Raw genomic sequence first — 23,909 nt, 5'->3', positions numbered from 1 at the left:
GAAGGTTGCTGACTTCCCTGAGAGAGAGATCACTCCCTGTGGTGGCTGTGCCTTCTTGTGTGTCCTGCCTGTTGTTTGGTAGTGGGAGTGGTGATACCCTCTGTTTTAGAGCAAATGACTAGAAACAACTTTGATTAAAATGGAGGTACCAGGCATTTGTAAAGATGTCAATGTGTGGAGCTGTGCAAGGATAAAAAATTGCCTATTGATCCTGAGCAGTCTAGGGAAATGTAGAACACAGCAGTGTAACCTGTCCTCCCTCAACGGTCCCTTGCTTTGGGAAGAGCTGTATGCTTGTCTTGCTGATCTTGGTGGGTTCTCTTGGAGGGCTAGACTTTTATTCAAGTCCGATAGGCCTGCTTTGATCTGGGAAGTGTTCCTAGGTTTTAGCTTTAGAGAATATGAATCGTATTTTTACAAAAATACTTTAATCTCATTAGTGGAAATTTCTGCCATCCGATTTATGCTTAAAGAAGCAGACACAAATGTGTGGGGCTGTTGTCTTTCTGGTACTTAGGATAAAAGGGAATATTTATGATAGATGGGTATATGACAGTTGGGAAGATGACGGTAGGCTTGAGATAAAGCAATGTGCTTTCTGAATCAGCAGGATATTAATGTAACATAAGGGAAACTAATGTGGTGTCCACCCAAAATGTAACTGTTCCTGAAGTTGTTTGCGGAATGCTTTGCCAGCAGTGAGAAAGGGATCCTGCCTGATCCCACTTGGAAACTGTGGGAAGGTCTTGTCTGTATTCAGTTAGAAGTGCAACCTGGAGTCCTTATGCATCACCTCTGAGAGTGAATGTTAGGAAATTTTTAGTGTTAGCTCTATAAGTAATGGATTAACTTTTTTCAGTCTGGCTTACCAATGAATGTAGTTTTCCTTTTTTAGATTACAAAATGTTCATAATTTATTGCAAGTGAATTTGATGGTGCAGCTGTGACTGCCTTGTGTTTGGTAAAAGTAGTGAAATGCTCTGTGACTTCCCCGAAGGTTGCCTGCTTGTGCTCTTTGTTCCCTTCTCTGTTCTTTACCCAGTGTACTTTCTCGGACCTTTAAAAATGTTAGGAATTAGAAAGAAAATGGTGTTAATTGTGTCTTCTTGGCTGAAGAGACCAAGTAAGGCACGTAGAGGTGTTTGGATATATTTACAAATTCCTTACTGGAGTTTCTGTGTGCTCTGGATAATAATCAGCAGTGCTACCTGATGTAGTAGGCTGGACCTGCGTGCTCTGTATGAGGCCTTCAGATAGGGAGGAAAACACATATATACTTGTGATTTATTCTACTACAACTGGGCTGATTTTGGGAAAAGCTTGAAGTCTCTGTGCTTGCTGCTGGTCTTCTTGCCTCTAGAGTATGTGAAAACTTAGGGAAATGCATCCTAAATTCTCTACATTTATAGTCTTATCTGGGGAACTTCCTAATACAGCCAGTGAAATGTCTAATTCATTTTAAGATAGTACAGTGATCAAAATGTCCTTCCTGTCCCTTTTATTAAAGCTGTCTGCTTAAAATCTTGTGGAACTGCAAATTTACCCTACTGTGTTTACTTTAGTTGCCTTCCCCATTTATGGCAAATACTTTCCAAGCAATACTTTGAAGACTAGTTAGGAAGTTCTTTCTAATGGCAGAAAATAGACTTGAATTGTCTTGTGGTGAACCATTAGTGGAAGTGTGTCTTCCTCATGAATTCAAATATCCAGTCTGGTTTTCACATGGTCTTGATGCATAAGGTGAATGACAATGTTCAGCTTCACTATTCCAGGCCAATGTTTGAACTTGTTCAAGCCATTGATACTTAGAGTTGCTGTTAATTTTTTTACTGTGCCATTAAAAATTCTTCTGCATAGATCTTTTATATTTTTCTTTTCCTTTATGTTGCCAAAAGAAGTATTTTTTTAAAAGGTCACAACTGGATATTTGAAGAACATAGGCAAGGCCTCCTTTAAACCTTTCGTCTTTCCTCTTTCTTATCCATAGATAGCTCAGTATATGTCAACTTTTCTTCTGTGTGTCCGCTTCCATCTGCTTACCCAGTGCTGGTATACATGCTGAAAGTTTTCTCTTGTTAGATGAAGCTTTCCTCTTTTAAGCTCATGTGTTGTTTTAGGGCATGCTAGATAGATATGTGACATGCTGCTTTAGGACTTGATAAGAGACTTTATGTCTTAATAATACCAGTGCTATTTTTGTTTTTTTGCTTCTCTGTGATTTGTCTTGACTCGTGATGTGGTTGCTGTCTGGAGTAAAATAGTGAATGCTAATGACTGTGAGATATTTATTTTAGCTAATAATTAGGTGGGTGCAGCTTGAAGCAAGAGTTGTCCTGTCGGCTAGTTGAACCATTTAGAGAAACAAGTTACACAATTTAAACTGTGAGTGGGAGTGTCTTTTACAACATTTTTCGGTCTAATGAGAGCAAGTCTGGTTTCCTTGCCTATTTTGCAGGACTGTGTGTATTTGTAGAGCTGCCCAAAGAGCAAGTATAACCTGTTCCTCAGTGTGGGCAGTATTTAGGAATTTCCACTTGCTTCCAGGATTTTTCTTCAATACTTCCTTACCTGTGTAACACCTAAAACACAGGGCATGACTTTTTTTCCTGAAATTTAAAAATCAAGAGTATTTGTGTGTGCGGGTATGTGGGTAAATCAGGGTGTTTGTTTGTGAGGCTTTCTAGGGCATACCTTACAGAGGTAATAATAATCTAATGCCTGTCTGACCCCAGTACCTTCTCTGTCCATATATGTTTATTCTCTAGTGTTGACTTCAGGGTTAGTTCCTTGCCCCTCCCCCAGCCACTGTGATGTTGGCTTTTTACTGGCAAAGATTTGGGAACTTAGAGATCCATACAACACTCTCATGGCTTAATGTCTGGAAAGAAAAGAGGAATTGTGTCATCTTTGTTTATTTGTTTGTTTATTTGTGGTTTGTAGACTTAAATGAAGTCCAGGTACCTTCTTTGGAAAGCCTTTTATGTGTGTCTCTGATGTTTAATCTGGCATCAGACTCATATGGGTGCTTCACAAGGAATCTGCCCTAGCCAGAAAAAACCCAGTCCTTTCAGTGTGAAATTTGTATTTCAAAAAGACAGTTACCTGTTAACTTTGTGGGGACAAGAAGTGTTCCACTCCCCCCCAAATATACAGATGCTGTCTTACTTGGACACAATCTCCAAATCCCAAGGATTCAACAAAAGATCATATTAATATCATGATTTATAGTATCCCCATAATTCACAGCTTCCCCTCCCTGCCTTTTTTTTTTGTCAGAACTTCACAGTCTGTGATGCAAGAAAGCAGAATAGCTTTATTTTAGCTTTAGAAACTTTTGATGTGGGAAAGGGTGAATTTCTTTACATGGGAAGGATATTCTTCTGTTGCCAATGACTGATGAGTCTGGTTTACCCCCAAGCTGCAAGCAGGCTGAATGGATCTATGGACCTTACTACTGAAAGGGAATTACCAGGTAAGCAGAGAAATTTTCCTGTTGACGTCTGCAGCTAGCAGGTAGAATACTGAAATAGTAATTTCATTATTTCAGTGAACATAATGAAAAAAACAGAGCAGATGTTGCTGCACTTATGGGCATTGTTCTGCAGAAAGATTTGTTAGAACTGTACTTTTCAAAAGTTGTGGAACCACAAATATCCAGAGATTTTGTGTTAGAGAAACAAAATCACTGAGCGTGGTGGGGTTTTTTAGGTATATGTGTGTTCAGTTCTAGAGGTTTTGAAGTTTCAGAAATTTCTGAACTTAGAATCTTTAATGTTGATCTGAATAGGAGTAGCTGGAGCATAAAAGGTCTTCAAAGATGATTTGCTCGATACAGATGATCTGAAAGCAGATCTGAATGGCATGCTTATTCTGGTAATAGGTTCCTGGGCTAGACATGGATTGTGTTTTCCCTAGGGTAGGATGCCTCGAGTGCAGATTCTACATCTAGTAGCATCACACAGAATGAGAAGTGCTCTTAAAATTGTGTGGACCAAGATGATGTAATTGTTTTAAGGTTTACCATAATAATGTCTGATGAAATATGATCTTGCATAATATAACAAAAGCAATGGGAAGGCTTTTCTTGCAAATGCATAGAAGGAAGACTGTAGGTGGTCTGGCTAGGATGATATAAATAGTGTTAAAAGCTGTCACTGGCTTATCTGAATTTAGCAATACAAGTAATATTTACAGAGTTTGAGTAGGTAGAGCATTCAGTGCTAATCACAGCTGTTTGCTAAATAGCAAAACTGAACATTAAAGAACTCAAAAGTTTATTTCAGGAACATTGTTTAACAATATAATAGAGAACGCAGTGCCATCTGGCCTTTAAATAAGAGGTATTAACATAATTGGCAATATCATTTTTTTGAAGTAAAGTCCTTGAAGATTGACATTGTTTGAGTGGAATGGAATATAATTTGAAAATGAAGTCTTGTTGTAATAGTGAATCAGCTTAGACTCCTCAACCTGTTTCAGTAGTCTTGATAAGCAAATTGTAGAACGTTCAGTTCAAGCATTCAAAAGTGAACAGGCTGAGCTGTAACTACAAATTTCTCTTAATGATGCTTTTTGAATGTCATAGGACGTTCAGTGTTCCTGTCTGGTTTTTGGACCATGCTTGTTGCTGTCTGTTTGAGGGAGAGAGTAGAACTGATCTCAGCAACTTTAAAACAAGCTTGTATAGAAAACTAGCCTTAATGAGCAGCTTAGACAACCGTTTTTATATATTTGGGGGATTCCTTGGCCATAAACTGTAGAGCTTTGCTCTGTTTTTAAATTTGGATGTGACTTGTACTACTTGCTGTCTATTTAGTCTTTCTTCCACTTAGTAGCTGATTAGATACTAATGGTTTTTATCTCTTGGTTTTCACTTGTGGAACATCTGTAGCTTTTTAAAAGCCAATTAATGGTATTGACAATTTGATTCAAGTAACTGACTATCCAAATGCTCTTTCTCTGTCTTTCATTATCTTTGCTGTTTAGGTCTAGGATGAAAAATCATCAGCTTTACTTTCTTTTATGCCTATTTAAAAGTCAGTCTTCCTCAGGAAGCAGTATTTTCCCCTCTGTAATTTGTGCCCCCTTTTCTCCCAGCTCTGCAGAAAAGGGCAAGTGTTAGGAACATAATCCTTACTTTCAGATTTTCTTACTGGAATACTGTCCTGCTTGTCAGATTCCAGAAGTGAAGTGCTAAGGAAGGTCTCATGGGCCTCTCCCTTGCACATTATACACCTGAACTGAGAAGAACCTGGGTGAAAAGAATAGTGTTTAACTTAAATGCAAGTTACTTTAAGTTGCTTTGCCTCCAAAAGGGAAGAGGGGGAATGCACTCAAAGATGACTTCTGGAAGAATGGTCTTTAGTAGTACTGAAAAGACATAGCAACAGTGTCATCAAGACTAAATCTGGTTAGCTTACTTTACACTTGTTTTTATTTCATCCCTTATATTCCGAGGTAAAACTGTAGGACTTCATGCTTGTGAAGGTAGTTTTCTTTGAAATGGATTAAGTGCCTTCATTTAAAAATTAAACTCTTCCTGTAATTTCTGGCTTACATAAGAATTTCTGGGAATCAAGAGCTAAGAATGTGCAAAAATTGCTCTCCCCTATTGCATGGTGTGGGCATAAGATCCCCCTCATTAAATTCCATGGGATTGATCTTAGAGACATGCATTAGTGCCCTTCTTTATCATTCACACTGTAAAACAGGTTTCCATAAGCAAAGGGTAACCAAAGAGGTAGGAATCTGATTAAAGCTGATATTTGGGAAAAAAAAGCCTTAAGCTTAAGCTAGACTTTTTCAGATAAATAATATTTTTGAGAAAAGGAAACTAGTTGCAGTTCTGTACTATTTGTAGGTTACCATATCATGGATATAAATTTAAGGATTCTTTCATGATAACTTTGTCTAATTATATGCCATCAGTAAGCACTAGTTGGAAGCAAAATAAGCATGTAGCGTTAAATCTCCTAAAAAGGAGGGCCAAATGCATACTGGGAGTGCATGTAACACAAACTGTGTGGTTTTGTGTTAACAGAACCTTAGGAAATTTAGGAGGCATAATCCTTCCCTATAAGGCTAATATACTGCCTTTGTTGCATTGGAAATGTCATAACACCAAAAATCCTCATGGAGCTGGTTCTTCAGATGCTGAGGAAATGTATTACAGTAACTGAATGTGAGCGAAATAAGGCAGGCTTGGGGAAGGATTGAAGTGGTAGTTCACTGTGGAAAAGGGGGTGTGCTACAGAAAAACTTGAAGTCACCCAAGTTTAAGTACCTAATTTCATAGAATTATAGAATGGTTTGTATTGAAAGGAACCTTTAAAGGTTATCTAGCCTATCCACAAACCTCCTGTTTTGGGGACAGACATTTTTCGGTAAACACAGTTCCTCAAAGCCTCATCCAACCTGACTTTGAATACCTCCAGGGATGGGGCATCCACAGCTTCTCTGGGCAACCTATTCAGTGTCTGACGGCCCTGATTGTGAAAAAATTCTTCCTTACATCCAACCTAAGTCTATCCTCTTTCCCTAAGTCTATCCTCTTTCAGTTTAAAACTGTTTTCCCTTGTTTTGTCACTACAGGCCCTGATAATAAAAAATATTTCTCCATCTTTCTTACAAGCTCTGTTTATATGTTCATGAAAGGCTGCAGTAACATCTTCCTATAGCCTTCGCTTCTCTAGGCTGAACAACCTCAACTCTCTGAGCCTTTCTTCTTAGGACATATGTTCCAGCCTTCTCACCATTTTTGTGACCCTCCTCTGGGCCTGCTGTAGCAAGTCCATGCCTTTCTTGTGCTGAGGACCCCAGAGCTGGATGCAGGTGGGGGGCTCAGGAGAGCAGAGTAAAGAATCACCTCCCTTGACCTGCTGGCTGTGCTGCTTTTTAAGGCAGCTCAGAATTCGTTTGGTGCAGGAACTGGAGTTTGGGGACTGACCTTTTCATGCTCTTTCTGCAGTCAGTGAAATAGTCAATGAAGAGAAGGTGAGAGAAAGAAGCTTTTATTAGGAGTGATTTAGAACATGAGCCTGTCCCAAAGGTATATGCTGTACCTTAAAATACTTATGGTCTGAGTAAGTGTCATTTTGAGAGTTGGCTAACAAGTGATTAACCCTGTCATTTCCTTAGGGGGAAAAAAGCTGCTAAATATCAGGTTCTTAATGAATCATTGGTCTGCAGCTAGAAGCCTTGTGGAATGGGAGTAGCTTAATAGGAGCCCGTCAAATAACTGACTAGTCACCTAACTGGTGTGTCCTGGGGCAGGGCCATACTTGTTACTGGCAGTTTTATGTGGACTGTGGGGATGGGCTGTAATATATTTAAACATGGCTAGTTTCATGTATTTTGTATGCTGTTTTCAGAGTGCAACATTTACCTTCTCATCTCTTGGAGAACAATTGATAAACAGAAAAATTGGCATGTTCCTTTTCTGCACGAAAAATAATATGAATTGCCTTGTTTAAACTCCCTTCCTTCCCAGTGTAGAGTCATGATGAATGTTTCAAAGTGTGTGTGCTGTATAGAGATGCAGGGGCAGGCGTTTAATTAAAGTAACAGTAATCCTTAGTTGCTGGCCCAGTGATCTGAAGTCCTGTGGAACTGTCAGAAATGGCCAGAGTGTGGACTTCATATGGCGTTTCTGTACACTGCATCCTTGACTGTGTCCTGAAGCCGTCACTACAGCTGCATAAAAAGCCAGTGTAATACCAGACCAAATTCAGAAACTGTACTGTGCTGTCACCTTGTTGTGTAGGACTCTTCCCATATTGTGTATAAATATGGAGACCGTGCCTGTTGTCCTGTCTTTCCCTAGTACTTGCTGTCTGACAAGCATGAAGAAAAACTACGCTTGGGATTTTTCCTTCCCCTAACCAGCTGAAACTTGCTGGAAAGGGTGCAAGTGAGGCCATGCATTTCTGCAGGTGCTTTAGATCTTCATCTCTTCCATCCTTGCTTCCTTGTTTCCCAAAGCTTGATTTCTTGTCTTGCAAGCTCAGCTGTGTGGTTCTCTGGACATAAGGTCAAAATGTGTGATTTTTATTACACAAATAAGTCTGTTGCACAGTCTTTGTTGACTAAGCACCTTTAACTTTTTTATTAGTCTTTAGATCATCTATCTCCATTTTCTCCTAGGTTTTTCCACATTTCTCTTTCCACCTTTGTATCTTTAATTTTGTTTTCATGAGAAAATAGCATATGTTGTACTGTGCTTCTCAATGCTTTCCTCAGAAGCTTTTGCTGGTGTACCTCAAGTGCTTGGGTGCTCTCAGTCCCTGTGCAGGGACTGGGATGAAAATGACATATATAATGTTGTCTGTTGTCATTCTTAAGGGTTACTTCATGTCCCTTTGAATAGGGGAATAATGCATCTGTCCCTGATGAGATTAAAGAAATAGAATAACTTGGCTTTATATTTTATAACTTTAAAAGACAGAGTATATTTAATGTAAGAGACACACTGAAAATGTAGATAACTAGTGAATGTGGGTTTTGGTGTTTTGTTTGTTTGGTTTTATTCTTCCGCCTCCTTTTTTTTTTTTTTTTTTTTTAACCTGCATTTGATGTTGCTGTATCTATGGCACTGAATTCCTGGTACAAGCAAGTCATCTGCTTTTTGGAATGGTTGTTTTGTAGAGTGTGTTGCTACTGATATTCTCTTTGGATTAATCCAAAGTAAAACAACTTGCTTGGGAAGAAGATGATAAACATGCTTTTGTTCTGATCTTGGTGTCTGATTCAAGTCTGTTACCTTTATTTTGAAGGAGACCACTACAGTTGACATGAAGGTTATTTGCATTGTTCCCTATGACTGTGTTGGACTGCAAGTTTCTCAAATTTTGATAGAAATGCCTAAGAAAAACAGCATTTATGGACTACTTTATTACACCTAATTTTGTTCTCAATTAGGGATTTTACATTCTTTCATTCTTCTAGCTCACCTGACAAATACCAATATCTGCAGTTACTTTAGGCACAGCACTGAATAAGTGTATCTGGTTTGTACTGAAAATGACATTTTTAGCCGTGTTATACCTTTAAATTTGAGTTGGTTCCACCCTTACACCAGAAATCACTCGGAATGCTGAGATGGAAAACTTTGTAATTATTTCGGTTAGTGCATCTTCTGCCTGATTTGGCTGTTACCTTGTGCTAAGTAATTTCACACACATACTCAGTGTTCGAGGTGTGTGTGGTAGCTTTTGTGGTGAAAATTATTGCAATATTAATGCTTTTTACAAGCTTCTGTGAAATAGTTTCTTGCAAGAGTAGCCATGGAAAAATTTTCCCTGTGGTTTTTTTTATTTTCTTCCCTTTCTCCTTTAGAATATAAATGACATTTGACTTGTACATTTTCTGGTTGGTTTTTTTGGGGGTTTTTTTTGAGGGAGAGCAAAGACTGTGTTGGAGAGCAGCCTGCAATGCTCTATGGTGCATTTGTGTTTCTAAATGCAGTTGGTGAACAGCCACGGGTGAAACTGTCTCCTATCTAAACAGACTAGGTTGCTGTTGCCTTTGTGTTTTATGAATTGAAACAGGTAGCAACTCATGACTGGTTTTCTCTTCTAGATGAAAAGTAGAATTAGGGAAAGACTCTGAAGTTATTAAGGAATGACATCCTTTAGTTCCTTTTGGAGACTTCAGAAAGACTCTTGACTAGCAGTGCACTCATAAAATTAATGACAAAGGGAAAAGAAGAAAATATTTAGTATATTGTTAAAAATCTCTGTTCATAGTTGAAGAACTACACTTTCTGGAGATTATGTTTTATAAAATCAGAAAATATGTTTGAAAAATAGCAAGAAATATAAGATTTTTCTTGCAAGTGAATAAAAATGCTGTTTCTTAACATACCTTAATCCCAGAAAAATGTTACTTAAGGTAGAATGTATTAAGCACCTGTTTGTAAATTTAAGAAGGCCGTACCTGTGCTCTGTTATGTGTTGGAAATTGATACTTCAGTACCTCAGCTATGTTTACAATGTTCTTTTGTAAGGTAACTGTCACATTTTCCCATTTTAAATTGTAGCAAGTAGGTTTGCTTGGAGCCGCTTCTGTAACTACTCAAAATTTAACAGTAATGAGTAGAGTGTGTTGCTACTGATGATAATCTCTTTGGATTAATCCAAAGTAATTTGCTTTGGAAGAAGACAATGACCATGCTTTTCATTCTTATTTTCTGGACTTTCAGATGGATCCACCTTAATGATAATCCTTCAGTCTGAGGGGGAGCCTTTGCTCATATAAACTTCATAGACTTCATCTCTATTTTGCATTACTTGATGGGAAGCTTCGTTTTGCCTGTTGATATCTGCTTACATTGAGTTTGGACTCAGAACCTTGGAAGCAGTTGAAAGAACAGATTGAAGGAGTAGAGGGCAGTGTCTTTGTTTTGTTCCAGAGTTGAGTGATATTTGTGAGCATGCTATGGGTGAGGATAGCTATAGAATAAAGCTTTTCTTCTCCAGAAAGCTGTGTCATTAGAGATGAAAATGCAACTCTGTAAGTAGCTGACTCTCATAAGAAGAGTACCTAACCTGAAACTGCTATCAACCACAGTTATGCTCCAAAATGCATGGTCTGTGGTTGGACATAAAGACAGCAGTTGGTAGGTATCAACAAAGGCCCAGCTAACCAGAGAGTCCTCACTGCTGCTAGCGTGGGCAGTACAGATGTGTTCCTCACACCTTGTTGGCAGTTGTACTTGCCCAGGTGTTTAAGGAGATTTATTCTATGTTGTATTAGGGATCTGTGTTACCTTTTTGCTGGGTTATTTTAAAGCAGGATTAATTTCCTGAGCTGATTCACTGGCTTGCCCTAGTTTAGTGATACGATGAGGCTGGTTAAGATGGTAGTTCCCAAGTTCCTACCATTGAACGTGGTTTTGCTGACAAAGATTTCTGTTTAACCACAACCAAAGTGATGTTTTATGCAAGAAGAGAAATTAAGAGATTACACCATTTCACTTATTGACACTTTGCTGTGATGGGGAGGGAGATATGGAGATGTGGAGTGATCTGTAAACACGAAGTTACAAGGCAGACTGGGGATTTGTGCATCCTTTTTGTATTTTTTGGATAGAAGTGAATCATTTGCCTCACCTAATACCAGCTTGAAGAGAAAGTGCGAAAATCAAAGGAAGATTGGAATAGGTTTCTAGAAACCTGTAAACACAAATATAATGGCAGTCTGTGGGTGGCAACGTGAGTAAGATCAGACCCATGTTCCTTTCAGAGAGAGAGTTCTCAGTTAACCCTTATCTCTCCCCCTCCATTGATTTGGTTTCTGTGAGGATGTCAGATATCATGTGCCACCTTGATTTGTGTTTTATAGTGTTAAAATTCTTTGTGAGAGTTTTGTGTTGTTGGAATGGTGGCTTCCTTGATACCTTGTTTCTGTCAAATGATTTTGAGTGGCAGTAGCTGAGTTATTCTCATATATTTTTTAATTGGCTTTATCATAGACTTCTGCTAAAGTATCTTCACATATATGGTAAATTTTGACTGCATTTCTTCTGAAGGTATACAGAATCTATTAGGTAAAATATGCTTATTTTATAAATTGGAGAGAGCTGCTGAGACCATAATCAAAGTTCCTGTGAGATTTTGTTCCCTGTTTTCTGAATGCAGTATTAAATAGATGCTTGAAATAAAGATGTATTTTTTAGACATATCCAAAGTCAATCCATGAAAAGTCTTCTTTCCCTCTTCTTTGCCATTTAATAACTCAATCATAGAATCATAGAATGGTAGGGGTTGGAAGGGACCTTTAGAGATCATCTAGTCCAAACCCTCTGCAGAAGCAGGTTCACTGAGATCAGGTCACATAGGAACATGTCCAGGCGGGTCTTGAAGACCTCCAAGGAAGGAGACTCCACAACCCCCCTGGGCAGCCTGTGCCAGGGCTCCCTCACCTGAACAGTGAAATAGTTTTTTCTTATATTGAAGTGGAACTTTTTGTGTTCCAGCTTCATCCCATTACCCCTTGTCCTGTTACTATCTACTATAGAAAAAAGAGCTGTCCCAACCTCCTGACAGCCACCCTTTAGATATTTGTAAATGTTAATAAGATCCCCCCTCAGTCTCCTCTTTTCTAGACTAAACAACCCCAGTTCTTGCAGCCTTTCCTCCTATGGAAGATGTTCCAGTCCCCTGATTATCTCAATACACCAGTTATGTTGCTTTCCCTGCTTAGCTGTGTTGGATTTGCAATATGGAGGTTTTTCTTTAGTTTTATTCAAGTTATCAACTGCTTTTTTTTACTGAAGCTTATCAATGAACCTGTAATTCAGTATGTTGGTATTGTTTGAAGTGAAAACAAATCTGTGTGGTCTGAGTTCGTGGACTTATGTTTGTTGTGGTGTTTTTTTTTTTTTTTTTTTCCCCCTAAGATGTACAAACAAAATCAATTTTAGGCTTGGATTTAACATGTGTTTCAAATTTAGTAGAATCTAGATTTTATTTCAGACCCAGCACACTGTACCCCTTGCTTGCACACCAGGACAGAGAATATTCTACTGTAGGAAACTACTTATTTGCAGTCCTCAGATCTGATGTTTTATTTTTCTCTGGGACGCTGGAGGATTAGAGCAGATTATAGTGTTGGGATAATGTCTGACTCCTTGTGTTCCATTTAGTCATAAATAACCCCCTGAAAAATCTGAATGTTGCTATGGTGATGTTAGTAAAAGCCTGAGATATGGAGTAAGTGAGCTGCTTAGAAGCATAATGTCACTTACAGTAATGAGCATGCTGTCGTTAGAACAGTGATGCGTTTACCTGATGCTCTGTAACTTTGGTAGCCCACGCCAGATTCTGAAAGCAAGTAAGTAAGTGCAATTCATATGAATGTGCTCTGTTCAGTAACTTGCAACTACAGACCTTCTAGTCGTTGTGTTGCCTTTCACATGATGGTCTGATTGAATTAAAACAATGACAAATAATCTCCTCAAGCAATTTTGCTTTAAACTGTGTGAACACAAGCTTTTCCTCTGAAAGTGTATAAAGTAAGATTGCATTAATATGTAGTTTTTTCTTTTTTTTAATAGTCTTTATAACCTGGCTTCACTGGAACTTAGAGAAAATTTGCTGACATATTTACCTGAGTAAGTGACATTGCATGTATTTGATTATATTAACATTAAATGTTCTTAAAATCTGTTAAAATAGAAAACTGAATGACAGCTAGAAACAGTATTCAGTACTGACTTACAACATATGTGAGATAATAGCTTTGTTTTAGCAATACCTAATGACATCCATCACTTCTAGTTGTACTTGGTTGGTAGCAGGAGCCTACAGTCTGTGTCAGTTGCATTATAACAGTATTCTTTATAAAATACAACAGCACCAAACATTTCTTTTTGCACACATGCATTGAAGCAGCACATTGACAAGGGAAGTGGTGGTTTGGATTCTTGCACTGAAATTTCTCAACAGGGAAATAGGTTCTCAGAGACCTCCACTCTAAAGCATCATAGAATTTAAGTAAGCATTTATGTTCTGCTTGTCAGGTGATCTAGTAGATATTGTAATAGAGTGAACGTATTTAATCAGAATATCCTCCCTAGTTGCTTTGGTGTCCTTTTTTCCTGTCAATCTACCTAGTAGCTCAGTTGTGGCTGTTTATAGCTGTGAGCCACATGACACTTTAAATATCAGTGGTCAGAGGGTATGAATTGCTAGCTAGATTTTTCCATGCACTGTTGGAATGAAGCTATCACAAATGTTGACAATTGTATTGCTCCTGGAAAATTCTGACTGTCAGTACTGTAGCTGACAAGTCTGTCTGGCTCTCATGCTATTGCAGCTTTGGGGAAGGTAAGAAAGAGCTCTACAACAGGCTACTTTTGAAGCAGAAGGATGGCCCTCTGTGTCTGTTGATGTTCAGAGAAACTCCTTTTACATTCCTTTGGGCCTTCCTCTATTTGCATCCTCAAATGCAACCTGAAATACATCAGAAATTGATAGGTTATGTTGATAAGACAAGTGATGAATTTATTGAGTCTTGAGTTGCATTCTAACATGTGATCGCTATGGGGAATTTTTACAGAGCTGTGTAACTGAAAAATTTCCCCTAGAAGTAAATCTAACCAACTGCACTGAACTATGTGATGATATTGTCCACCCCAAGGGACTGATGGTTAAGGTAAAGAACAAGGATTTGATTGCCTGTACTAAGTTTTTTTAAGTTTCAAAGCCATACAGCTATACTGCCAGAGCAGCTTATTTTTTCAGTAAGATATTACTGCATAGTCCATGGCCAGTAAAATAACTATCTGCCTCCAATGCATGGTGATTTGAAATACAAGTTTCAGTAAAATGAGTTCATTCAAATACATGGGGTTTCTGTTGGTTTAATCTGATGTGGTTTTGTTTTGACTTATCTCATCTCACAGATCACTTGCCCAGCTGCAGAGACTAGAAGAACTTGATTTAGGAAACAATGAACTTTATCACTTGGTAAGACAACACACCACTGAAAGTCTCATTTTACGCATCATTTAGATTAAATAGGTTGTAGGATGGCCAAAATTGAAGAAAGAAAAATATATGGTGGCAGTCTTTTTTTTTATATGTGCAAATTAATTTTGTCAGTAAGATGGTACTTCCCATATCTGTTTAGTCTTGTGCACTATAATATGACTGTACCCAAAAAACTGCAGCTGATCTCTAGAAAGTGAGAGCACTGCACAGACATTTTCTAGGGAGGAAAAAGGAGGAGTGAAAGGGAACAAACTCTTGTCTGCATTTGCAGTTACAATGAAAACATAGGTTTCTGTGGGGAGCTGTAGGGGCTAAGCACAGATCAAGGCTCAGCTATTTCCGGCGTGGAAGTAGAAATCTTTGGGAATGGGCTGAAGCAAACTGTTGAGGGTTGCAGTGTCTGACATTGTGGCAGATAGATCTACCAAAAGATACCTGTCATCTCCTTTAAGCTGGCTCAATTACTTGTTGGATTTGCAGTAGATGAAAAGCATGCATTCAATTTGTTAGTGCATGCCAGGTAAAGTATGCTAGTTTGTTAACCTATAACAATTAATTTATATGATGGAGTTCTCAGTGCTTACAGTCACCCTTGCAGTGATCCCTCTAAATAGTGCTTGGAGTAAGGATTGGTTTATTCAGGCTGTAATTACAGGGTGACCATTTGGTTTTCATTTGAAGCTCCTGTGCTACTAAACATTATTACATTTTATGTTACAGCCAGAAACAATTGGTGCACTTTTCAATCTTAAAGACCTTTGGTTGGATGGAAACCAATTAGCTGAAATACCTCAGGTAAAGATGAGCTCTACTGGTTCTGTTTTGAACATGCATTTAAAAGGAAACGTTTTTGTTCATACCTAGAGGTGATTTAAAATGGAACAATTTTCTCAGTTCGCTTTGCCAGGTTTTGAATGTGTAAGGGTTTTCTCTTAGTAACTTGCTCTGCAAGGGATTATTCATGATATCATACGTTGTCAGGCATTTTCTTTTAAACACTTTGACAAAGGAATTGTTTCTTAATAGGGACATTGTTCAATTTATAGGATGACACATCCTCTGTTTACAGTCCTGGCCCAGTGATCTGGGAGACACTGGCTGACTGAGCTATCTCACCTTGAGAATCTATCTAGATTGCAGTTTTGACAGTTTTGAGGGTGATTTTTTTTTTTTTTCCAGTCATAGTCTTCCATTCAGATACAGTATTCTGGAGAAGTACAATAATAGAACTGTTGCCATAAATAGAAATTTTTATTTGTGCAGGCAAATCCTCCATCTGACATCCATCATGGGATGAAGGACCTTAGCATTTAAAGCTTACAGCACTCTAAATTCTTTAAGAACTGTGATAACGTGGAATGGTTTCTTTTCCCTCTTTTTGCTTTAGATCCAAATCGAACCCTGTTTTCTTTTGTTCCTCCAGCAGTTTACTATTACTTGCTGTATTGGTGGGCTTTGGTGACTTTGTTGTTGTTGACTTGGCCTTATAAATGTTTTAGTATATGTAGTTAAACACCAATAATAATTCATAAAAGGTCAAGTGTGACTTCAGCAGCTATTTTTACTGAAGCTCGGCATTGTTGTGTATTTTGTCTAACGTCCAGAAGATGAACTTGTAGAATAAAGGAGTGTGTGTGTGCATTTAGTGAAAGGTCTTCTTGAGAGGCAAGCATTTACAAAATAAAAGGACTGATCTTGTGAGTTTGAATCAAGGCTGTCACTGTATGGAAATGTCATATATGTCAAAGTAAAGGACACTTCTGCCTCAGCTTTTCTGTTCTCTGAGAGATGGCTTGGATGACTACAATGAGAATTATTCTAGAGTGTGTATAGGAGTGTCTGTGTACATGGGGAGTGGGAGTGTGCTGTGATGCCTAATAGAGACAGAGATATTTCTCTGACAGACTTGTAAGCTAATTGGCAGATTGCCATTGTAAAAAATTAAGTAATCATTAATAATTGTAGATGATGGCATTATAACTTGGCAATTCAAATGTGCTTGCTAGAGCAACACTCCTGTTTTTACATTTGTTGCAGTTGGGAGATGTGAAGATATGAAATCCCTAGATGTCATGGCATATTGCTGTATCAGCTAGGAGAGACTAATCCTAATTTGCCTAGGGTTAATTGGGAGGGGCAGACTTTAATTACCTGGAAGTTGATAATCTGCAGTTCTCAAAAAAACTCCAACTTTGCAGTCTTCACTTGAGGAAAAACTCCTGTTTTGGCTGGTACTTACCTGGGTGTGCTCAGCATACCTTGTCTGACTACTGAAACCAGTCTTAATAGTTAGAATAAGAAACCGTGGTTGAATCACTTTGTCAGTTTATCATATGTGAAATGTAGTTGTTTACTTTTTTCCTGAATTTAGAGCTCATACAAAGAATGGGCAATTTTAAGGTCATACAGAGAATTCTTTTTCTTTCTGGAATTTTGTTGTGCTGGTACATTTTTTAAATTGCTTTGTTACATGCTTGGACATGACTTCAATTTTTTTGTCTTGTGTCGCAGGAAGTAGGAAACCTGAAAAACCTGCTTTGTCTGGATGTTTCTGAAAATAAATTGGAATGCCTTCCTGAAGAAATCAGTGGTCTGACTTCTTTAACAGACTTGCTTGTTTCTCAGAATTTACTTCAGGTCTTACCTGATGGCATTGGTAAGTACGAGGTGAATGCTGTCACACAGAACCACATAATTCACCGTAAGTTGGAACTCATTTTTTTTCAGGTCTTGTGCAAGAGAGGAGTTTGTCTCAGCTTTTGGTCTTTTTCTTAGTATGAATGCATACTTCTATGAATTTTGCATTTTAATTGTCTGCATAATGAGTACCATGTAATCCTTTTGTGGTGTTCACTTGATACCTACCTACCTGAACAAAATGAAAGTTAATAAATCCTCTTTGTTCCTACTGTGTCTATATCACTGTCATAACTCCTCGACATTGTAAAATTCCAGCCTGTAATATGCTGTAGGTCACTTGATAAGACTTGACTGACAGTATCACTACCCAAAATACATCCTCTTTTGATGGTAATGCATAATTATCTACACTTGGACAATGTGATTAATCCCATACTGAAGCCAGAGGAAGGCTATTCCAGTGTGAGCCCATTATTCCTCACCCTTGAATATCCAAACTACAACCTTTCTGTGTCTGACCCCTTAAAATAGGTTTAATAACTGAGGAATGCATTCTGAAGCATTAGCAGTATCTTTTTTAAGGTAAATGTTTTTACCTCTGCTGTCGTTGTGGCAAGTAGTCAGTGAGGCATTGTTTATCTACTACTCATCAGCTGTTTTTGCGGAGAGTTTCATGTTGCAAGAGTGTGCCTTCTCCTTGCCAGGATTATTTTTCCAAAACAAAGGTGCAGGGGAAGGAGGACTTGTGAGAGTGGTATAACTGGGAATGTGGAAAAGACTGGTCAGACCCTGCTCCTCCCTCCATATGCTCCATGAGCCTAATCAAAGAGAAATGTTTTTCTAGAAGTTAAACTTGGGGGATTGGGATGACTACTGTGAGTCCTACTGTTGGCTATCATAGTGTGTGTTTGGTAGTAGTCTTATTATTTGAGCTGGTCAGTACAGTTGTACGTCAGAAATGGAGCTGTATCTTCTGAAAGGGTACAGCCCACACAGCCTGCAGGAAGCAAGCTCGTCTGTAACACCAGCTGGGGAACAAGAGGAGCTGCTGCTTCTTGAGAATACGGTTAAATGTAGATCCTTTACTGGGGAAGGGGATTGTGAACTGCCAGGAAATTTCAGGCCAGGCCCAGTTTCCATGTGCATTTTGTAACATCTACTGGATGCAATTTTGTTATAAAGGAAAAAAAAAAATGCTACTTAGGTGAATATAACAGCTTATTTGTGTTTGGAAGATTGGAGTAGGGTTGCAGTATGTATTCATTTTTTATAATACAGGAACTTACGTGAAATGAAGAAAATCTAGTATTGTGGTTGAAGTGAACCTCGCTAGTCTCTGTGGAAGCTACTGGGAGGAGTTCAGCTGATAACCAAATTCTTGGTTGGATTGGGGGATCTGTGGAGCCCTCAAAGCAGGGCTTTCACCAAGACCAATGGGTCAAATCAACTGTGACTGTGTCTCACCAAGTCTCTAAAGTCTGTAATGGAGGTGGCTTCAACACCTCTGGGCAGCCTGTGTCAGTGCTGCACCACCTCTCAGTGAAGAAGATTCTGATGTCCACCTGAGACCTCCCACACTTTGTTTTGCGGCCATTGCCACAGCCTGCCACTGCAAAGAAGAGTTTGACTCTATTGTCTCTATGACTGCACTCCAAGTAGTTGTGGGCTGGTCCTAGGTGCATCCTTGGCTGCTGCTTTGCTGAAGTCAACAAAGCCAACTCCCACAACCTCAACTCACTTGTGTCATCTTTGTAGCTTTGTGATGAACTACTTTCTGTCAGCATCTCTCGTGAATTGGGCAGTCAAGGGGAGAAGACAGGACAGGACCTGATTTTACAGATGTGGTCTCATTGGTGTCAAGCATATGGAACATAGTGACTTTTTTCGATCTGCTGGCCACAATTCTCCTGATGTAGTCCAACCAGTGTTTATTTTTGGTCAGAGCTCATTTCTAGTTCCTATTCAGCCTGTTATCTACCATAACCACCAGGTCCTTTCCAAGCAGGGCTGTTGTACAGCCCATCACTTTCCAGCCTGTGGGATTATTGCCAGTGTGTGGGGTTATTCGGCCTAGGTGCAGAGCTCTGCACTTCTACTTGCCGAACCTTGTGTTCTGATTAGGTTGCTTTTTTATCTTGTATCAGCCATCTACTCATGATTTGACATCATCAGTGAACTTGATGTGCCAGCCTATTGCAGGTATTTTGGGTAGTGTGAGGATGGGCAGGGAGATGTCAGTGGCTGATGATGTCTGCCGAATTCTCTGTTTTGGGCTGTTCCTGGGTGAGCTCTGCTTTGCACCCTTCTGATACAAAGGACCAGAATTGTCGTTTGGGTTGAAAAGAACTTTAAAGGTCATCTAGTCCAGTCCTCCTGCAAAGAGCAGGGACATCTTCAACTAGGTCAAGTTGCTCAGAGCCCCATACAACCTGACCTTGTATGTTTCCAGGAACATCTGGCATCTGCCACATCTCTGGGCAGCCTGTTCCAGTGTTTCACCACCCTCACTGACCTTCAGAGAAGTTTGATTTCTGTTCTGAAGAATGAACTTGGGTTTCAAATCTGACCAACTGGGCTCAATGTTAGGACAAAGAGACCTTGATCCTGCTTGAGTTTGGGCAGTTACTTCAGTACAAACCTTTCTTGCTGTGGCTGAGTAGGCATGGGTAATCTTTTTTACAGTCCTTTATAAATAAACATTGTATAATTGAGGAAGAAATGAGATAATTTTCTCCTCTTTGTAGGGCTTTGGGTAGACACGTCCTTGACATTTACACAGTGTACCATTTCAGTTGCAACTTCAATACACTTTACCATGCTTAAATGTTGAATATCAATATTTATATTAAATATTAATTCAGTGACGTTATAAACTTGTAAAAATAGTGCAAGTGCCAAGTGAAATGGTGCTTGATTTATTTATTTTTACCTGAAAAATAATGTCATTGTGTTAGAGGATTTCTACAAGTTTTGCAGTAGAGTGATTTTCTGTCATTAAAGCAAGTATGGGAGGATTCTAAGCTAAACAAATATGTTTATCTTTCTGTCCAGGAAAATTGAGGAGGCTCTCCATTTTGAAGGTGGATCAGAACAAACTTATTCAACTAACAGATTCAATTGGAGACTGTGAAAGCCTTACTGAACTAGTTTTAACAGAAAACCAGCTGCAGGTAAGCGTGGTCACGACTGCTCAAATGGCAGGCAGTAATAAGATCTGCTACTAAGTGCTGAATCACTTAACTCTTAAGGTGTTACTCACCGTTACTGCTGTTAAGTAGTGAGTTTCCGTTAAATGTATCTTATTTCCAACCTGTTAAACGAGTGCTGAAGATCAAGTTGTGTGTAGTAACAATCCTCCCTTCCAAAGGCTTAAGCAGTTACATATTCCCTCTTGAATCTTTCATGACGGGTCAGGGAATCGGAGCACCTGGAGTGTGGTTATCGTTTCCTTTGTTGTGTCTTTAATGTGGGGTTTGTGCTGTGTTGCTCTTGCTGCCGAGTTTTGTGGTGCATTACCTGGATCGGGCTTGCTGGAACATAATAGGAGCCCTGAGTGCTGCAGAGCTGCTGTTGCACTGTTCCTTCTTCTGCTGATCTGCTCCAGACAGGTGTTAAATGTGGCATATGGTTAATGAAAATAAAATCTCAGACCTCCTTCCATTATTTTGAAACTGCTTTCACAAGTCACTGACACCTGAAGATTGTAATGCATAAGATGTAGGTTTGAGTGTTTCTTAAGTTACCTTGGTTCTTGGTTGAGTTAGGAGCTTAAGCCTTTTGAAGAGATGCCTCTCCAGATGTCAGTTCATAGAACCTAAGTTAGAAGCTTGCCTCTCGATTCACTGCTTAGGGAGCCTAAAGTGAGATAATATGGACATTCTGCATACATGCTTCTGTGTACAGCTGTTGTCCATCTGTCATCCTAGTGCAGAGATAACTCAGGACTGAATTAATATTAGAAACTGGCATTTCTTCTTCCGAGATAAAGCTTTGGCTCTCCTTTGGAAGGCCTAGTAGTAATGAGGGTTAATTACACTTCAGTTTTGCAATTAATTGTTTGTTAATTCATTGTTAAAGTGAAATAAGGTTTTTTTCTGAATCTGTGAATTCACAAATTCTGTTTGTATGTTATTTTGTTCTTGTTGGCACAGTCATTGCCGAAGAGTATTGGAAAACTAAAGAAGCTGAACAATTTGAATGCCGATAGAAACAAATTAACATCTTTACCTAAAGAGGTAAGTCTTGGGCAATTAATTCTGGCAGATGTAATTATATAAACAGAAAACTCTTGGTTTTAAATGCCTACAAGAAATAGCAGGCATCTTTGATCCACTGTGTATTCTTCCCAAACCCATCACAACCATAAATTTGTCTGATCTGAACAGCATAAATCTGAACAGCTGTGATGATTTGGTGGCTTCAAAGTGCAAAATGTCTTTGCAGTTGTACAAGAGGGCTTGGATCTAAGTAGCTTGCAACTAGTAGCTCCCAATGTGTCAGGTCCAGCACTATTTGAAGACTGTACAAAAAAGTACTATTGGAGTAGTAGACTGCTTGACAGCCTTTTTAATTTTGGAGATCTGGGGACTGATTTTACCTTTAAATATGAAGACCTGACGTGACCAAGTTTAGTGATACCTCAAATCTTACAGCTATGATCACTAGATATCTAGTCTGTTGTAACAGCATATGGAATGAAATGCAGCTAGAATTTCTATAGTGAAACTAAATATAACAAAGTTATATTTATATGTAAGTTTAGTTCAGTTGTAAATTCTGGAAAAGGGTAGAGGTAAGTGGCATCCTGTGATTAGAGTACAAGACTGTGAATTGGTTCTTTTTGCACTGCTGTTTGTCTGTAATTGTTGTCCAAGAAGTTATCATAGAATGTCATAGAATGGTAGGGGTTGGAAGGGACCTTTAGAGATCATCTAGTCCAACCCCCTGGTAAAGCTGGTCCACCTAGATCAAGTCACATAGGAATGTGTCCAGAGGGGTCTTAAAGACCTCCAAGGAAGGAGACTCCACACCCTCCCTGGGCAACCTGTGCCAGGGCTCCATCACTCTCACAGTGAAATAGTTTTTCCTTATGTTTAAATGGAAACTTTTGTGTTCCAGCTTCATCCCATTACTTGTTGTCCTGTTGCTAGATACAACAGAACAGAAGAAAGGGATGTCCGAACCTCCTGACATCCACCATTAACATACTTAAAAATATTAATGAGATCCCACTCCTCAGCCTCCTCTAGACTAAATGGCCCCAGTTCCCGCAGCCTTTCCTCATAAGGAAGATGCTCTAGTCCCCTGGTCCCCTTGGTGGCCCTGCACTGGACTCTCTCCAGAAGTTCCCTGTCCCTCTGTCCTTAACTTTCCTGGCTAGATTTAGTTCTAGAAGGGCTTTATCTTTCTGGTTGCAGCTCTGCATGCCCTGGCAATGTTCCTATACTCTTTCCAAGAAGTCAGCCCCTGTTCTCATCTCTCATAGATGGCTGCTTTCTGCCTGAGCTGTCCCAGCAGATCCTTGCTCATCCATGGAGGCCTCCTGCTTCCTTTTCCCACTTTTCTACAGGTGGAGACACATTGATCCTGGGCTTGGAGGAAGTGGTGCTTGAAGATTAACCAACTCTCTTGAGCACTTACACCCTCTAGGATCTTATCCCATGAGATCCCTCCAAGCACATCTTTGAAGAGGCCAAAGTCAGCTCTTCTGAAATCCAGGGTCATGGTCCTGCTTTGTGTCCTGCCTCTTCCACACAGGATCTTGAACTCCACCATCTCATGGTCACTTCTCCTTAATTTTATTGTTTTTCTAACATGTACTTCTGAAGTCACAGTTTTTGTTCACCAGTTTCAAGAGCAGGAGAAACATGAACTCAGATGCCAGCCAATGGATGGGAATTTAGATGAGTATCAGCTCTGGCTAGCAAGTACTCACTTTTACTCAGGGGCGCTTTTTTATGGAGCTTGACTAGCTTGAGAAGGAGGTGTGAGGAGGTTGCAAAGTGTCTGATAACTGGGACATAAGGGTGAGCCAGTGGTCTGAAGAGAAGGGGATGGAGCAGGAGCAGAAGATGCCAATGTGACACTGGCAGCAACAAATCTAGTGGCCCAGGTCTAAGCTGCCACAAGTCAGTAACCTCATCAAGGCTCCATGATAGCCCTTATTGCTCTGTTACAGATCAGTTTATGTTTGATATAAGGAATGTGAGGGAGGGAAGTACTGCAGCTCCTCTAGCAGGACAGTGACTCCTCTACAGAGGTGCTACTGATTCTGAACAGAAAATTACAGAGGACATACTCAGATGGATTGCATAAATGCTAACAATGGGCAGGACCTTGGGAAAACTATTTTTCTGGGTTGGGATGTGATGGCAATTTTGATCTTGTGCTCATTCAGCAGAAAACTTTCCATGTCTTTACAAAGAACTTAATACATTACACAGATGTCCTAAACTGTCTGTACTTGAGATTCATACAGTTTTGTATCTAGTTGACATGTAAGCAGAATTCCTCCAAGTTCGTTGGAGTATTTAAGGTTTTGCTGATACACTTTGTTCTCAGATTGGCCAGGAATAGTGTATGTAGTGTATTAGGCATGTTTGCTTAGTGAAGTTGATGGTATTGGAGATGGTTCATGAGGGTGAGCAGTGTGACTTGGAAAGAGCAAGGACGGGAGCAAGTGAGAGGAGAAAGCTTGACTTCAGAACCAGGTAAAGCAGAGTGAATATGGAGTGTCTGGGAGGAGTAACAGGGTCAAGGGCTCAGTGCAGTACAGTA

At 39.4% G+C, this 23,909-nt stretch overlaps 1 protein-coding gene across 2 annotated transcripts in view; it reads left to right on the top strand.

Annotated features, from left to right (window-relative positions):
• LRRC1 (leucine rich repeat containing 1) overlaps positions 1 to 23,909 on the top strand; it is a 79,234-nt gene that overhangs the window by 41,678 nt on the left and 13,647 nt on the right. For both annotated transcript variants that reach the window (XM_061990752.1, XM_061990751.1), the window contains exons 5-10: positions 13,055 to 13,111; positions 14,405 to 14,468; positions 15,213 to 15,287; positions 17,004 to 17,148; positions 20,184 to 20,302; positions 21,284 to 21,367. In XM_061990752.1, the coding sequence (XP_061846736.1) occupies positions 13,055 to 13,111; positions 14,405 to 14,468; positions 15,213 to 15,287; positions 17,004 to 17,148; positions 20,184 to 20,302; positions 21,284 to 21,367 (544 nt within the window). The remainder of the gene's footprint in view (positions 1 to 13,054; positions 13,112 to 14,404; positions 14,469 to 15,212; positions 15,288 to 17,003; positions 17,149 to 20,183; positions 20,303 to 21,283; positions 21,368 to 23,909) is intronic.

Source organism: Colius striatus, chromosome 2 (assembly GCF_028858725.1).
Source record: "Colius striatus isolate bColStr4 chromosome 2, bColStr4.1.hap1, whole genome shotgun sequence".
NCBI classification, from domain to species: domain Eukaryota; kingdom Metazoa; phylum Chordata; class Aves; order Coliiformes; family Coliidae; genus Colius; species Colius striatus.
The sequence above is the reverse complement of the archived record's forward strand: the minus strand, read 5'-3'. Positions and strand labels throughout refer to the sequence as shown.